Raw genomic sequence first — 18,278 nt, 5'->3', positions numbered from 1 at the left:
TTTGGTCTAAAGACTGAAGCAGATTTCCTCATCGCTGGAGAAACAAGACATGTTGTTGAAACTCATCGTACAGAAAATGGAGATCACGACAGAGGCAGATGACAACGATGGACCAGACGATTTCCGCTCCATCACCACAGCGAAATTACATACATCTCGCTGGGTTCCTTTGATGCAAGCTCTTGGGGTCAGGAAGTCACAGTCGACATGCTGATGGCGGTGAAGAGCTCCTTGAAATGTCAGATGTGTCTAACACTAAATGTCTACTGGTAGAAATTTACAGTAAGGACTTTAGATTAAAAAGGCAGTAATTAACTATAAAATATTCTTTTCATACGTTGTAGGATTTAGGATCAGGAAATCTATTTAGAATTGAATATTAAATCATTGAGCAGTCTCTAAAATGACATTTCAGAAAGAAATATTTAGTAGTCTTTTGGCTTTTCACTTAAATCTGAACAAAAAAGGATGTATTTTTAAGTAGAAACGAAGATAAGTTGAATGATAGAAATTGATAGAGAAAACATTAATTAACAACATTAACACTTAGTTCATATCAAAATTTTATTTGTCACATACACAATCATACACAGTGATGTGTAGCGAAATGCTTTTCATGACTGTCCTTGATCTAAAAATATAAAAGTAACAAATTACACTAAACAGAGCATAAAAAATAAAATAAAGGAATACAAAATAAAGCACAGGTTAGGTACAAATTAAGAAGAAATACATACATAAAAAATAGAGGCAGTAAATGAATATGGTACAAGTTCAAGTTCAACTTTATTTGTATAGCACATTTACAAACAGCCACATGGCTGACCAAAGTGCTTCACAGTGCGTTTGACATACACACACATACACTTAATAATACACACATGCACAAAGTAGTTCAAGAAACTAAAATAAGAATTCTTAAAACAAATATATGTATATATGTAAAAAAAAAAATATATATATATATATATATATATATATATATATATATATATCAATAAATAATAAATAAAATAACCAGTGTAAAAGAAGGTGAGATAAATAAAACCATAAACCAGATATAAACAGACATAAACCCCTGGGCAAATCATGAAAAGGATAGAGAAAATAAGTGAGTCTTTAGCATGGACTTAAAACTAGATATGGTGGGTGCCGTCCTAATCTCTAGTGGCAGGGAGTTCCATAGTCTAGGACCGGCCACAGAAAAAGCACGCTCTCCTCTACACGAGGAACCACCAACATGGCCTGGTACAGTGATGCATGTGAATATAAGCATAATATCATATATAATATATTGTTAAAGTGCAAAAGTGAGGAAGTGGGGGTTGTGGCAGTCCTGAAAAGTCCAGAAAGGGTCCAAGCTCAAAGTGTTCTCCTGGTTGAGGGCCAGATTGTCTGTCGGAAGAATCTCAGAAGAAGGAAGAAGGTGCGAAAAGGGTCCATTGTTGGAATGGGGTTAGTAGATGAGGATGTGGTAGACTAGTGGTTAAGGTGCTGGGCTATTGATCAGAAGGTTGTGAGGTTGAATACCAGGTCCACCCTGCTGCTGCTGGACCCATGAGCAAGGCTTGGGTACTCTGAATAAAGCCTGCTGTAAATGTAAATTACAGCACTTATGAATCTACAGTAAGAAATAGTTTGCCTCATTATGTGCCAATTCACATAGGGTTATTGCAACAGGTGTCCGATTTGACAATTGGAACATAACATGGTCACACTTTCAACATAAATTTTTATACTTTTTAAGAATCAATAAATATACTAGTTTAACCGCAACCTGTATTTTCAAGCACGTGTCTAACAGGACATTCAGCCAAAATGATCTACAGATTTTTACACAGTACTGTACTCATTTTATTACTTTTTTCACCTATACAATTAGATGTTTCTAAAGATATTTGGTTCATAAATCATTTGGTTCTAGATATACAGTATACACCAAAAGTATATTACATAACAAAAAATTGTCTGAATAATGATTTCTTTTCAGTGTAAACATCTTTAGTCAGCTTTAGTTATGATATAATGATCCTACTGTATGCAAATACACTATATAGCTTGCTTGCATTTATGGAATGCTTTATGGTGATACTCAGGAACAGGAAGTCTGAACTTGTTCAAAAACAGTGACACATGAAATCTAGAGAAAGGAATGATAAATTATAACCATCAATTACACTATTAGAACATAGCATTTAATAGTGACTGAGTACTTCTTTAACTGATCATTTTAATATTTATAGATCTGGTCTATATCTGTTTTTTTTTTCTTTCTGTATCATATTTAAACCGTGTATCATAAGGTTGCATAAGTTGTTTGAATAAATATGACACGGCACTTTTGTCTTATGTACTTTTAATTAGAATCTATATATAATTACTCTATGATGCAGATTTCATTTTCGGACTGTATAACGGGTGTTATCGATAGCCAGTAATAATTCTCACCAGCTCACTTGTTACTAATAATAACAAGAATAACAAGCAACAGATTGGATTCTACTGTTTTCCATTCATACATACATCAATTTTCTGTTGCACTTATCCTACAGAGTCATGGGGAGCCTTAGATGGGATGCCAACCCACTGCAGGCCACAATCTCACACACATACACACGGACACAGACACAGGGACACACAGACACACACACTTCTAGCATTTAGCAGACACACTTATCCAGAATGAATTACATTTTATTTAAAAAGAATCGAATCAGCCTACAGTGCATGTCTTTGGACTGGGGGAGGTAACTGGAGGTCATCTCCCCCCCCAAAAATACCAGCAGAGCCTGCAAACCCAACCCTGAAGCTATGTAGCAAATATTCTAACCCCAAACCCTCCATCGACCATTTATTTACACTGTGAATATAAAGAAGACCCTTTTAACATTTTTCTCTGTAGTGCACTCACAACTGACAATGTCCAAAAGTTGTTTAAACCACACTTCACCCAAGTAAACATATTCATCTTGCTTCAGACATGCTTACATTGGTTGTTCCCAACACTGTGGAACACCGAGTGAGAAAAAGAAGCTTCTGCAGAGCTATAAACATCTGTAGCATCTGTTTTAAATGATTCTTTAGTATTTTAGTAGCAGTGATGAGAGGCAGTGACATTATCAGTGTGTAAAGGTAAGACTACTGTATGTTAAAGACAGAATGAACAGCATGACATGAAGATGCTTATCTACAACACAGAGACACAGACACAGCATGAGCTCAGAAAAATCTCCGACTCAAGATTGAAAAAGGATTTTAATTAACTTTGTTAATAATTTACAAAGAGAGCTACAGGAACAAATATCGGTGACATATATGCAGACACTCATTCTCTCTCTCATACACACACACACACACACACACACTTCTAATCGTCACTCGTTCGTGTTACACTCCGAAATAACATTTCCCTTTATAACGAACATTAACACTAATAACCATCTTTTAGGTTATTCAGCTTTAACACAGCTGTCAGTTTTATCATATGCTTTTTTTATTATTTATTTATTTCTTTTAAAGCTGTGTTCTCTCACATGGAGACAAAAAGCAATAATATAATAATCTTCATTATTTTTATCACTATTTTCACTGTGTGGGATGTAAATCACGTTGCTTTGTCTAAATTCACCCTCTGAGCATAAAGTTTTAACAGCATTTGAAACTCTGAGCTTCAAAATAAAGAACAAAAGATCTATAGTGCGTGTAATAAACATTACAGAGCTTGAATTTCGCCCTGTTTTTTTTTTGTGCAGTTTTATTCTTTTGGCCAGCAGGAAAACTTACATAACTTACATAATTTCAGATTTACACCCACACACACACACCCACACACACACACACACACACACACACTCTCACGTCTCGGCCAGTTCACTTGTCCTCCGTCTTCTCTTCTGGCCTCCACTCGCTCGCACGTTCTCTCTCTGTGTCCAGCAGGTGAGTGTGTCTGTGCTCCCACAAGCGGATTGCACCGTCCCACTACAGGAAGGAAGAGATGTTAGTATTAACTGTAGTAGCCATTAAAAAGACAACCAAATAGGCCAAGTTTAACTCTGAAGTATCAGGAGCACTCCACCTCTCAGGCCAAGTGTTATGGAACAGTGGTAAGAAAATAAACAAAACAAAAAAAAAAACTTTTTGTAGACTCATTAAATAGGGGGGGGTGAAGCATGGTGGTGGTAGCAACAATGATGTGTTCCTTTGTTTGTTCCTCTGTCCATCCATCTAGCCATCCATTTATGCATCTATTTATGCATCCATCCATTTATTTATTCATTCATTTATTTATTCATATGTTTTCCTGCTGGCCAAAAGAATAAAACTACACAAATAAATGCTGGAGTGAAGCATGGTGGTGGTAGCATCAATGTTGTGGACTGGGAAACTGTTGAGAGCATTATGGATGCAGCCAAATAAGGGCAATTCCATTTGCCTAAATACTTCTTAAATACTTCTTAAGTGTTCGCTCATCATTATCACAAATATAGATAAACACAATCTGTACAACAGTGTGCACAATAGTGAAGTGTGACATTTACAGATTACTGAAAGGATTGCAGCAAATGAAGATGTAGCCCTGCTAATAAAGAAGAGGAAACACTCACAGAGCTGCTGATGATGTTATCCTGGTATGGGTGCCAGCTGACGTCTCTCACACACGCATCGTGACCCGTCAGTCTGGACACAACACGGCCTGTCAGAACATCATAAACTACAAGGGAAGAGGAAGAGGAAGAGGAAAAGGCGGTTAAGGGAAGTAGAGAAAGAGCTGTAATGGTGTTTGTCGAGCTTGAATAAACATTTCTCAGTTGAACTCACTGATGATTTTCCCCGTCGAACAGCCGCTGTAGATGAACTTCTGTCCTGTGCTGAACTCAGGGGAGAAACGGCAGCGGATGAGAGTGTGAAGAACGCCGTGACCTCGGTACGTCATCACTGACGTGTCACCAGTCAGTTTGTGCCTCTTCAAAGCTATAGGGAAAAAATAGACAATTATTATTAGTGGTCAGATATTCTTAAAGACTTAGGGTAAATATTTAGAATTTATATTTACAATACAACTCATTATAACACTTTTATAAAGTGCCATTTCAGCTTTCTTTTAATATTATTACTTGTTCCACTTTATGAGTTGATCCTTTATCAGTGGTATTTAAATAAATCACACAGACACACAGACTGACAGACAGACACACAGACTGACAGACAGACACACACACAGACCCACACACAGACACACAGACTGACAGACAGACCCACACACACAGACAGACACACAGACAGACAAACACACACACACAGACAGACACAGACAGACATACACACACACAGACAGACATATACACACACACACACACAGACAGACACACACACACACACACACACACACAGACACACACACACACACACACACACACACAGACAGACAGACAGACAGACACACACACACACACAGACAGACACACACACACAGACAGACAGACACACACACACAGACAGACAGACACACACACACAGACAGACACACACACAGACAGACACACACACAGACAGACACACACCTCTCTGTGGGACCTGCTGCCACCGGTAGTCCCAGTTTTGCTGAGTGACGGCGAGCCGTGACGCAGCAAGGCCCTCCTTAGGAGAAAACTTCCTCACATCCCATAGCTTAATTGTCTGATCCTTTGAATTACTGATCAAATACCGGGCATCACCCTGTAAGAATACAGACATAATTACATTATTGCACAAACCGGGGTCATCCTTCATCTCCTAGCTAATCTGCAGTGAGGAGGAAAAGTGATTTGGTGATTTTTGGTCTTACTGGCCTCTAACCAGGGTGAAAAGGTGATATGTCATTTATTCCAGTTGTCTTAATCAATCAGATTTCAGCGTAAAGACATGTTTGTGGCAGATAGAAAATGGAAATATTTATTATAAAGATACGCGTGTGTGTGTGTGTGTGTGTGTGTGAGAGAGAGACCTTGCTATGTATGAAAGTGATTCCATCTCTGTGACCTGCCAGCACCCCTACTGGTTGAGGTGAGTGTTCTCGTAGTGTGCGTCTGTCCCACACTTTACACAGCGCATCGTCACTGCCTGAGAACAGCAGCTGAGACGAAGCATCGGCAAATGCCACGGCATTCACGTCGTCTTCGTGGGCATCAATCTGAAACACATATGCGGGGTAAACAATACGCATATACAGAGGGGATGCAACCTGAGTGTAAGCATGTGCTAAATTTGTGTAACATTAGTGTGAGCGTGTGTATTCTCTTACTTTCAAAGTTCTTTTGTTCAGCTCACGGTCAAATACGTACAGACAGCCATCGTTTGCTCTGTTGCAAAAAAACAAAACACAAAAGAGGTACATCACACAATAAACTCTCAGTTCTAGAGTGAAACTATGTTATATGTTACATTATAATCAATGAATTTTACCAAAGTAGCATTCAATTGCAATTCCAACTGCTAGTCAACAATGCTATGAGGGAGGGTACAGTAACTGACCAATCAGCAATCAGCAATTTCCCTTTTACACATTCATTACAATCACAAATTCTTTCCATCATCATGAGGTGCACATATTGTTCTGGACTGCAAGAAGTACCGGTTATAATTATAATTAATAATCATTTGAACATTTATTAGCCAATTTAAGGTGTTCTAAAATCTATTCACATAGTGTGGAGTGAATTATACCGCAGTAAATATCGATCATAGATTCAATATTTATGTGAATATGGACGTAAATATACCGACCCGCCTAGAACCTCTCTGCTGTCTGTGGATGCTGCAAGCGAGAACACGCAGAACCTTCTTTCCTCTGGACTGAAACAGAAAACAGACATAGCTGTAAAGCAGGTAATCAGCCGCCTCTCAAGCACACATGAAGGCCTGATGTTATATATTACATATATTATATATTATATTATGTTAACACAACCGAGTGTTCTTGGTGCTACAGCTGCTTTTCATATTAGCATACAGCTCAGTAAGATGTAGGAATAGGACAGAGACTTGCAAAAAAGCTAGTTAATGTGACACCATCATCATCATCCTCACTGTTAATATCCAATCCTACAAATGAAATGAAATTATATACATCACTTTCATTATAATCCCATTTTGAATGATTAATAATGTAAAAGACAACACACAAACACTGAAAGACTACAACAATAGTTGCAAGATCTTCTTGCATTAATGCAAAAATTTGTAAGTAAGTAAATAAATAAATAAAATAATTATCCAGTTCTCTGCCAGCATGTTATGAATGGATTAATCTAGCACGTTATGTATGTGATGGATGATGATGGGTGATTTGTATGGTCACTCATTCCCAGGTAGAGGAAGTGTGCAGGTGATTGATTACCTGTGCCTTAATGCTATAATGAACTATGAGGGAGACACTAACTTGAGGTCCAGAGCGGTGTGTGTTTCACTCTCGCCATCTATACTGCAAACATGGACTACACAAAAGAAAATACAGAAGAGCAAAGAATAAATTGAATGAATAAATATGGTCAGAAACAGCATTTCATTTGGCTGATCAATTTAACTGTAGGCACACACCGATTGGCTGTCTGTCTGTATGTCTGCCTCAGGCGTGGCTGTCTGTCTGTCTGTATGTCTGCCTCGGGCGTGGCTGTCTGTCTGTCTGTATGTCTGCCTCGGGCGTGGCTGTCTGTCTGTCTGTATGTCTGCCTCGGGCGTGGCTGTCTGTCTGTCTGTCTGCCTCGGGCGTGGCTGTCTGTCTGTCTGTATGTCTGCCTCGGGCGTGGCTGTCTGTCTGTCTGTATGTCTGCCTCGGGCGTGGCTGTCTGTCTGTATGTATGTCTGCCTCGGGCGTGGCTGTCTGTCTGTATGTATGTCTGCCTCGGGCGTGGCTGTCTGTCTGTATGTATGTCTGCCTCGGGCGTGGCTGTCTGTCTGTATGTATGTCTGCCTCGGGCGTGGCTGTCTGTCTGTATGTATGTCTGCCTCGGGCGTGGCTGTCTGTCTGTATGTATGTCTGCCTCGGGCGTGGCTGTCTGTCTGTATGTATGTCTGCCTCGGGCGTGGCTGTCTGTCTGTATGTATGTCTGCCTCGGGCATGTCTGTCTGTCTGTATGTCTGCCTCGGGCGTGGCTGTCTGTCTGTATGCATGTCTGCCTTGGGCGTGGCTGTCTGTCTGTATGTATGTATGCCTGCCTCGGGCGTGGCTGTCTGTCTGTATGTATGTATGTCTGCCTCGGGCGTGGCTGTCTGACTGTATGTCTGCCTCGGGCGTGGCTCCCTCTCTGTATGCCTGCCTCAGGCTTGGCTGTCTGTCTGAATGGGCGTGACTGTGTGCCTGTCTGTCTGCCTCAGGCATAACTGTCTGTCTGTCTGCCTCGGGCATGGCTGTCTGTCTGGCTGACTGCCCCGGGCGTGGCTCTCTGTCTCTCTGTCTGCCTCGGGTATGGCTGCCTGTCACAGGTGTTTCAGTGTCCCTAAAGCACCTTTGATGGTACTAAGTACGTCTGTCTGTCTTAAGCATGGCGGTTTCTCAGTTGCTTTTGTCTGTCAGTCTCAGGTGCATCCATCTGTGGTATGTCTGACTTAACCATGTCTGTCTGTCTCTCTTATTAAAGTCTGTGTATTGTCTGTCTGTTTATTTGTCTCATTTGTCTGTCTCTTGCAGGTCTCTCTGCCTACCTGTCGGACATGTCCGCCTTTCTTTATGAGTGCATAAATCTTGCTTATATGTCTCTGTGTGGTCGACATGTCCAAGTGGGTGTCTTACTGTAATCAGACCAGCTGGAGTAGAGAACCGAGCGGGAATCAGGCGTAAAACACACGTCTAACACACTCCAGCCCACATCTCGGGCCTTCACAGTACGCTTCAGGTGGAATCTGCCATGGCTTGTGTCGTACAGACGAATATTCTGATCTACACACACACAGTTATACATTTTGTTGGAACATGAAACAGAACAATGTTTCTGGAGTGTTCTGTGGAAGTTATCAGAGTGTGTCCTCTGCGTTGACACCTTGGCATGCAGAGAGGAAGAGGTTTCCATCATCACTGTACACCCCACAAAATGCTTTCTGCTGATAAGTGTCTTTGTGGGCCACGTAGTTGGGCAGGAAACTGCAAACACAGAGTGACCATATGTGCTAAAATGTGGCGTTGAAGGTGAGCTTCTGTGCCAAAATGCAACAATGACATACAGAGTGAGTGAGTGAGTGAGTGAGTGAGTGAATGTATACTCACTGTGAGCGAATACGGCTGCATTCTCCATGAGAGAAACTGGATCCACGGCAGCGACCCTGCTCCCTCTATGACGCAAACACATTTACACATACACTCTGATCAATCATACTGCTTACTGTATGCTACATGTTACAACTAAACACTTGCTCTCTCTCTGTTCATCCTTTATGGACCAGAAACACAGTGTGGATGTCTGTGTCACTGTATGTATCGCTGACCCGATTAAGCATGTGTGTGAAGCTGTGCTTGCTGCTCAGGCGTGAGGACGCTGTGGCTAATAGGATCTGAGTGTGGATCTCGCTGCGGTCCAGCTCCTGAGTGTCCGGGTGCAAATCCACTGCAACAAACATATCAAACACTAAAAATCATGTCGTATGAAACACTACAGATGATTGTCCTCAATGCTCCTTAGGTTCATTTGCCCAAGCAAACATGTCATGTTCTATACTGTTAGTTGTTATTCGCTTGTTCTAACTTAAAAGTTATCTTTTTGTCCTTGTTGTGGTTGAAATCAAAGAAAAATAAATAAGCTCACACTAAGTAAACTGGTTTTATGACAATGAACCTCTTACTTAGGTCTTATCAATTGCAAAACAAAAGAAAATAGAAGAGCTGGTGTGGTAACCACTGTTTAGAACTGCTTATAACAGGAATCAACTTGTCTTAAACATTCCAAAAAAGTATAACATATTGCAAAATGCAAAATTTTACAACCATAATCAGTGTCAGATTGTTGTCAAATAAAACATTTCAGAACATGTTGTCATAAGAAAATTATAATTTTGGGCAGACACGTTATGTCACGTCATGTTACTTGGCAGCAAAGTGTTTCATTTCAACAGATTACCTGGAGGATCGTAGCGATGTCCTAGCCTTCCTTCCCATGCTCCATCGCTGTCCTCATCCGAGTCTGAGATAGACTGGACGAGCTGTAACCCCGTCGCCCCACTGCCATGGACCAGCCTCACCTGGCCCCTATAACAAAAATAATGTCAATCAGTCTGAGACACACACAGTGCATCTTATACTGTGATCATATTCTCCGTGACAACACACCGGATATGTTATTTGTTACCTCCTCAGTAGGTACGCCAGTACTTGTGCTAAATCAACGTCCTCCTCAGATGCCGACGCTCTCTCTGTTCCCCTGCGGCTCCTCGGGGTTGTGGCCTGGTTTTGATTCGTTTCTGGTTCTGACTGGTCCGGGTTTCCGCTTGAGCCGCGACCGGACATGCCAGAACTGGACTGGGAGCCCATAGACCAAGCACCTAGTACACAAATGCAAAGATGGCGAACTGATGAACTATGTTTACTGTAATGCCACATATGATTTGGACATACTCATGAATCGGTTCCACAAATGAATCTCCAATAGTGGCCAATGACTATCTGTAGAGTTGTGAATCGACTCAGTATAAAAAAACAAAACAAGGATTATTATTATTATTATTATTATTATTATTATTATTATTATAATATTGCACTTTCGAACCAAATCCAACGCATGTATAATGTCAGGAAGTTAGAAAGATCTTTGTTCAAGGATATAAAATGGTGCCAGAATCTCAGTGCTCCTAATGAGGGACTGAGATGGTGGATCACTGAAATGACACTAAGGCAACACACTTCCACAGCAGAATATATATATATATTTGAAGCAAACCTATGCTAACTATTTCTTCTTGATCACTGACGTTTCCGGTTGTTTGCCTGTTTATTAGCTGTACGCTAGCAACGCGTCGTCTTGTTTACAAAAGCTAGTTGCAGTATATTTTACCTTTTTACACGTCTGTCGTTTATCTGCTTTTCTACTGCAGTCTGATGTTAACGATGAAGCATTTGATTTATGGCGGTTTACTGTGAATGTGTGTGTTGTCTTAGTAAAATTTCCGCTGTCAACTGCAACGTCTCAAGTCCAACTGTGTCCATGACGCGCCATGTTGTTTACGAAACGGAGGACGTTGCTCTTTTTTTTTGGCAGCTAATCGCGACAGCGCTGCTATCGCGAGAACATGCGAGAGTTGGGCATTCACGTTTGTTTTCAATGATTCAAATGAGTCAAAATAAGTCAAAATGAATGAGTCATATTTAATGAGCGTGGTTATAATTGGAATAATAAAACGTATTTCATTTATTCATTCATTTAGTTAATAATAATATAATTGGAATAGTAAAAAAAAATGTATAATAGTAAAATATTAATAATAATAATAATAATAATAGTAATAATAATAATAATAATAATAAATATTTCAATAATATAATTGGAATAATAAAATGTATTCAGTATTTAAACTAGTTTATACCAACATATAATCTGTGGTGTTTAATTGGTCCTTAATTAAATAAAAATAAAATAAAGAAATAAATAAAAAACACTATAAATTACATTCCACCAAGAGAAATCAGCTTACCAGTAGGGAGCCATAGAGACCATTACAGTTTTCATTAAACCCCAATAAATTGACATTTACTATTACCTAGGGCTGGGCGATATGGCTGAAAACTGATATCACGATATTAGTGTTTCATATCGGTCGATATCAATGATTATTGATATTTTTTATGACCCATTTATATTATATATTATTATACAATATATTACATTTAAACATTTGTATTTTAAAGTTAACCTTCCTCTGATCATAATCCCCTCAGTTATTAAGACAGAAATGTCAACAACCATGGAAAACTCTAATAATTAAAATGTAAACATAAGTCTAAAGTCACAATTGACCCGATTCTCACGCTCTCACGCCACACCCCCATATTCTCACGCTGACTCGTGCAGCAGTGAGGGGAAAAAATCGTGCCGCATGATCTCACAAAGCAACGCGCAGAGAGACCAGACAGACAGTGTAGTGAGTTTTTTGTGACAATTGTGAGGGAAATGCACAATTTATTCCCATAAACTGTGTAGTCAGCCGTTCTCCCTCCCATCTGCACCGTGTGAATTGTGAACGCAGACAGGTCAGTGAGTTACAGGGCGCTCCGTGTCTCCGTCCAGTTTAGACTAGTAACTATTAGGCCTATGCTGTTATATAGTTTATATAGAATTAAGTTAGCATTAGCAGAGTTGTTTGTTTTGCAGCACTGAGCAGTTATTTTACACTTTATCATATCATAATAACTTTATCATAAAAAAAACTACAAACAAAGCTGCCAACTCTCACGCATTATGTTTAAATTAAATGTAATGCAAATCTCCCAAGAAATTCTGTACAGATACCAAATACTTTGACAATCAATATATACTTATTACACTTCTGCTAATGCAAGGATTTTGTGTTTGTATTTTTCTCCACATCAAGCCATGCCCCTCCATAAGCCCCTCCCCATAACCAAAGCCCCGCCCCCCAGATCTCACTCTAAGCTGAACTCAAAAGTTGGCAGCCCTGAAAGTGTAATAAAATAGTGCAAAGTGTTAAATATAAACATAGAGAAACCTGAGAATTTAGTGCAAGTTCAGTGCTAGGAAGTTCACTAGCAGTTCACCTTCTGGTGTATAAAGTGTTTTAAAATATGTGCAGTGTTTTGTAAACATAAATAAAACTGAGGTAGACTGAGATACATCTGTAATATAAAAAACAAACCTGATACAGTACAGTAACATTGTTTAAAATATAAAACTTGCATGATAATGAAAAAGTAGCTGACTTTTCCTTTTTTGTTTACAATTTCCTCGCTCGCTGCGGCGCTCATTTTCTGCTTATCAGTCGCCGGTTACTGGAACACGAGACAAACCGATGGCGCAACCAAACCGAATACTGTTACATGATTGGATGTTAGCGTGTCACTCCCTACGTTGCTAGGTTACCAGAGAGCGAGTGCCTTTGTTGATGCAACCAAAAAGCTTCGCTACCGCTGTTTTCTTCCGGGATGCATTTATTTCCAGAGATTTCAGAACGGCGTAACAGATATTGCGTCATCTGGTAGGCGTGGCCTATTTGATAAACTAACCCTAACCGTAGTTTTTTGGTTGTTTATTTGTTTTCTAAAATAAATCTACCTGTATGACTTTTTTTGTCCTTCGTAGTATGCTCTTTTTTTTTTGAAAGAGGGAGTTTTTCCAAGATCTCCGGAAACACGCCCACTTTACGTCGTAGATATATACTTAACCCTATAGATATATACACTAGATGTCGCGTTGGGGTCCTAAAATGCGTCAAAACCGCCGCCATCTTTGTACGGTGCTCCTTTACCTGAAATGCATGGACGATGCCGGACTTCTGTGCTGCATTTGGTTGTTCAAATGAAAGAAATCTAAAAACCAGACAGCAAGGGATTACATTTCACAAGTGAGAATGTGTTTTATGGTATTAAATGTTAGGAAATTATATTTCTGGTTCAGTTGGTTTGTTTTAGTCCTTGGTTAATGACCGCAGCTAATCCATGTTAGTTACCCATTAGTTTGTGACAGTTAGGAAAACAGACAATGTTTGTAGATTCCGAAGCTCTTAATAAGGACATTAAAAATTGACCCATGCTTTTTTGCTTAAAGGTGAAAAGACCCAACTTTATGTATGTTCTGTAAGATTCCCTTATCTGTTAAACATATTTTATTAGATTGTCCTGGACTTAATGCATTAATGCTTAATGACAGAATGCTCTTTTATCAAGTTACTTCACTTAAAGACATTTAATGACATTATGTCTGAAAAGGGTTTGGATTTTTTATCTTATGTTAATAAAAAAAGTATAATATGACGCTGTTTATATTTGTTTTGTTTTTATTGTATTTATATGATATTTGTGTTTTTGTAATTGAATTTTTGCCATGAAAATAGCTTTTGATTGCTGACATGGCATTAAATAAAATAATCTGAATCTGAATCTGTTTGTAGATTCCCAAGTGATAAACAGAGACGTCAGTCATGGACAAGTTGCAGGGACACTTTTTTTTAATGGTTAACTCAGCTGACAGTCCTGGAAGGATGTCACCAGTTAGGTTGGCAGTTCAGCCTCAAAGTCAAATTTTGTGTTTTTCTTTTGGTTTATGTGACTTTACTTATTTACTGTTGCAAAAATATTGCAGGAAAAGAATAAATAAAAGATTGAACAGTCTTTGGCACCTCAACCATCTAACTTTCTTTGTGTATCATATTTAATAAACCAATACAATTTAAATGTTTAAATGTACATGTATAGTCACACCATTGTAGCAGTGTTACATGCAGTAGGCTATAAGGTAAGTAGTGATTGTTCATTTGAAGTTTACTCAAGTGGAAGAATGTAAGTAATAAACTTACACCTATTAGCACTATGCATTATATTGTGAAAAAGTAGATTATCTTAATATCAAAACCTTAAATTTTCTCTGGACTTAATGATAAATACATGTCTGACCTTTTGGAATGACCAAAAAAAACTAGAAATCGCATTCATGACGATTTATGGAATTTTATTTCTTTGCCTACATTGACGCTAATGCATTAAGAGGAGGGGGTCCCCCGTACTAAGATGGCGGCTCAGTTGACGCATTCGTTCCAATGTACTGCCGTATACAAGGCGACATCTAGTGTATATATCTATGACGAAACCCCTGGAATTTAGTGAATGCAGTTTTAGAATAAAAAATATCGAACGTTTTATCGAACACATTTTTTATTGATATCGATCACGTGTCTCGATACATATCGTTATCGTTTTATCACCCAGCCCTACTATTACCTTTAACATTATAAAAGCTATGATTGTGCCTATTGTTGTATTATGTTGTATGTTAACAGGGCTTACGGTATATGAAACATTCTAAAATATCCTGTTAAAAGCTACATTTGTACATGTGCTAACTTTGTAATCACACTTTTTTCTCTATTTTGATGTTTGATGTGAATGTCGACCTGTAGCATGATTTTTCCCCCATTGTGATGATGGGAATGTACAGGCGTTTCTAATAAAGTGGACAGTGAGTGTAAATACATTTACAAGACTCTATATTTTCATGTGACATGTTTATTATCAGATAGCATACACACCTATTCTTACTATAGAAAGGACAGACTTATTAAATGAGCATAATATCAGAATCAGGTTTATTGGCCAAGTGTGTTGACACACACAAGGAATTTGGTTCCAGCTGTTTGTGACTCTCAAAAGTACAGACATAACACTATACTATACAAACTATACAAGACAATGCAGATGATGAGATACAATATAGACAGAATGAGCATTAAATATGAATATAGAATATGAGCCATCAGTTATGTACATAAAGTGTGGGAGTGCAAATAACAATATTGTGCAATATTATGCTTTTTGTACAATATATAGCAGCAGTTGTGTGTAATATATACAGATGATTTGATGACTGACAGTCCTGATAATGCAGTACTTATAGATATAAAGCAGTGAATATAATTATGGTGAGTTGTTAATCAGGATGATTGCCTGGGGAAAGAAAGGAAAGCAAAGTAAGTAAGCAAAGTTCTGTAGCACCTGTCAGAAGGGAGGAGCTGAAAGAGGTTGTGTCCAGGGTGCGAAGGGTCAGTGGTGATTTTTCCTGCCTGGTTTCTGGTTCTTGTGTCATACAAGTCCTGGGGGGTGGGCAGGGGGGCACCAGTTATTATTTCTGCTGTTTTTACTGTGCGTTGCAGTCTGTTTCTGTCCTGTTTTGTTGCTGCACCAAACCAGATGGTGATGGATGAGCACAGGACAGATTCAATGAGTGCAGTGTAGAACAGCATCAACAGCTCCTGTGGCAAACCGTACTTCCTTAATTGACGTAGAAAGTACATCCTCTGCTGGGCCTTTTTGATGATGGAGTTTATGTTGCACTCCCATTTCAGGTCTTGGGAAATGGTAGTGCCCAGAAACTTGAAGGCCTCCACAGATGACACCAGGCTGTTGAATATTGTGAGGGGGAGTAGTGTTGAGCGGTCTTTCCTAAAGTCCACTATCATCTCCACAGTTTTGAGATGCAACAGCTCCATAGCAACAGCTGCTTCACCTCCTGCCAGTATGCAGACTCATCGCCATCTTGTATGAGACCAATGAGCGTAGTATCATCTGCAAATTTCAGGAGTTTAACAGTTGAAGTGCAGTCATTAGTGTAGAGGGAGAATAGAAGTGGGTAGAGGACACATCCCTGAGGAGCGCCAGTGCTGATTGTCCAAATGCTGGAGGTGACACCTCCCAGTCTCACCTGTTGTTTCCTGTCTGTCAGGAAGCTGGTGATCCACTGACAGATGGAGGGGGTTATAGTGAGCCTTATTAGTTTGGAGTGGAGAATTTCCGGAATTATTGTATTAAAAGTGGAACTAAAGTCGACAAACAGAATCCGGGCATATGTCCCTGGGCAGTCCAGGTGTTGCAGAATGTAGTGCAGTCCAATGTTGACTGCGTCGTCCACTGATCTGTTTGCATGGTAGGCAAACTGTAGGGGATCCAGCATCTGTTCTGTTTCAGTTTTGACAACAGATGTCACAGGGTTTCCGTGGGGTCATAAAAAGTCATAAATTTAACAATAAGAATTTAAGGCCATAAAAAGACATAAAAACGTACGGATTTTCCATACAAGGTCATAAAAAACGTTTAGCCACGTCTTAAATTGATATGCTCGTCCATTAATTTGTTCTTCAATCAAAATGCACTCGCGGCGGCAATGGCATTCATTTGTCTCGCTTGTTGTTTGAGATGCAACAGCACAGTACGAGGAATCTGGGTGGTATCACACTGGTATCACAGCGTTCCAGAATTACAAGGTCCATGCGGCAGCTTACAGACTTGTCGGAAGGACTTTCACAGAAACCCACGCGAACTCCGAACATACTGTATCATACTGAGTCACTGCTTAGTTTAATTGAAATCATCCTGGCTATCACAATTGGAAAATGTACCTTTAACGATCTGTGGCTCCAAGACGGTGCGTTTAGTAGCTGGCTTAAGCCCGTCGCTAACAATCGGTATCAAGCCTATTGCACTCTGTGTAAGAAGATGTTGGAGCTGTCTAGTTTAGGCATAAAAGCCTTGAAGTCGCATGCAAAGTCGGAAAAGCATATCGTTGCTGTAAAAGGCCTGCAGCGGGTGCAGGCGATCCGTCAGTTTTGTTCGGCTACGTCACTTACGTTACCCGGTCAAGTACAGCGCGGGATTCCGTTTCTGTCAAAATTCGTGTAGGTCATAAATTCAAATCATAATGGTCATAAAAAGGTCTTAAAAAGTCTTAAATTTGACTGATTAAACCCTGCAGAAACCCTGTGTCAGAGCGACAGGCCTGTAGTCATTCAGTCCAGTGATGGAGGGCCGGGAGCTTTCCTTGTCTTCTGTCTCTGAAAGAGCCGATTCACATCCTCTTCACAAATTGTGAGTGCAACTTGATTGCTGGGATGAGTTGTTAATGGGGTTCCCAGAGGTGTGATGTTAGTCAGTGGGCTGTGTTGGATGGGAGGTGTGAAGATGTTGTTCTCAAACCTGCAGTAGAAGGTGTTGAGGTCGTCAGCCGGGTCTTTGTTTGCTTTGTAAACTTGTGATCTGCATTACGTTGACATGGTCGTGCAGCAGGTAAACAGCTCCAGCGTCCTCAGACTGATCGTGCGTTCTGGTTACTGTCTCTGTAGAGCTTTGTATGTTTGTCTCATGATTCATTAAGTTTTCCTTCAGGTTCTCTGGTTTCTATCCAAATTGCCTCATGGTGTGTAATTATGTTTGTGATGTACCTTAAAAAATTTAAGATAAGATAAATTTAAAATAAATCAATTCTGCAAAATGACAGAATCAAGCTGCATAAGAGCCTGAAATATGGCAAGTCTGATCAACTGGTCAATCATTTTATTAATCAGTGAGTTTTATGATGGTCATGAATTGTAAAGTTCAGGGACAGAGCAAAATGTGCACTGCAGTGGTCTCTCTCTCTCTTTCTCTCTCTCTCTGTCTATCTCTCTCTATCTCTTTCTTTCTCTTGCTCTCTCTCCATCTCTATCCCTCTCTTTCTCTCTCTCTTGCTCTCTCTGTCTATCTCTTTCTTTCTCTTGCTCTCTCTCTCCCTCTCTTTCTGTCTATCTCTCTCTTGCTCTCTCTCCATCTCTCTTGCTTTCTC

At 39.6% G+C, this 18,278-nt stretch overlaps 2 protein-coding genes across 4 annotated transcripts in view; one reads left to right on the top strand and one right to left on the bottom strand.

The window, feature by feature from the left end:
* Positions 1 to 2,542, top strand: part of trpa1b (transient receptor potential cation channel, subfamily A, member 1b) — a 29,099-nt gene extending 26,557 nt beyond the window's left edge. For both annotated transcript variants that reach the window (XM_060861376.1, XM_060861377.1), the window contains one exon: positions 13 to 2,542. In XM_060861376.1, coding sequence (XP_060717359.1) covers positions 13 to 214 — 202 coding nt within the window. In that variant the 3' untranslated portion in view covers positions 215 to 2,542. The remainder of the gene's footprint in view (positions 1 to 12) is intronic.
* Positions 2,543 to 3,236: 694 nt separating this feature from the next.
* On the bottom strand, positions 3,237 to 11,212 carry dcaf11 (ddb1 and cul4 associated factor 11). 2 transcript variants are annotated; one of them, XM_060861639.1, is made up of 15 exons: positions 11,097 to 11,212; positions 10,314 to 10,506; positions 10,086 to 10,213; positions 9,457 to 9,575; positions 9,239 to 9,303; positions 9,015 to 9,115; positions 8,768 to 8,914; positions 7,418 to 7,472; positions 6,763 to 6,831; positions 6,281 to 6,338; positions 5,984 to 6,169; positions 5,562 to 5,715; positions 4,819 to 4,971; positions 4,605 to 4,711; positions 3,237 to 3,978 (listed from the first exon to the last, which is right to left on the bottom strand). In XM_060861639.1, the coding sequence occupies exons 2-15, from the start codon at positions 10,493 to 10,495 to the stop codon at positions 3,871 to 3,873; spliced, it is 1,632 nt and encodes a 543-aa protein (XP_060717622.1). In that variant the 5' UTR covers positions 10,496 to 10,506; positions 11,097 to 11,212; the 3' UTR covers positions 3,237 to 3,870. The 2 variants fall into 2 exon arrangements, with proteins under 2 accessions (XP_060717622.1, XP_060717620.1); XM_060861637.1 differs by having other exon boundaries at positions 11,016 to 11,206.
* Between the last annotated feature and the right edge of the window lie 7,066 nt (positions 11,213 to 18,278).

Source organism: Tachysurus vachellii, chromosome 25 (genome assembly GCF_030014155.1).
Source record: "Tachysurus vachellii isolate PV-2020 chromosome 25, HZAU_Pvac_v1, whole genome shotgun sequence".
In the NCBI taxonomy this organism is placed as follows: domain Eukaryota; kingdom Metazoa; phylum Chordata; class Actinopteri; order Siluriformes; family Bagridae; genus Tachysurus; species Tachysurus vachellii.
This window is presented reverse-complemented; position numbering and strand designations above follow the sequence as displayed.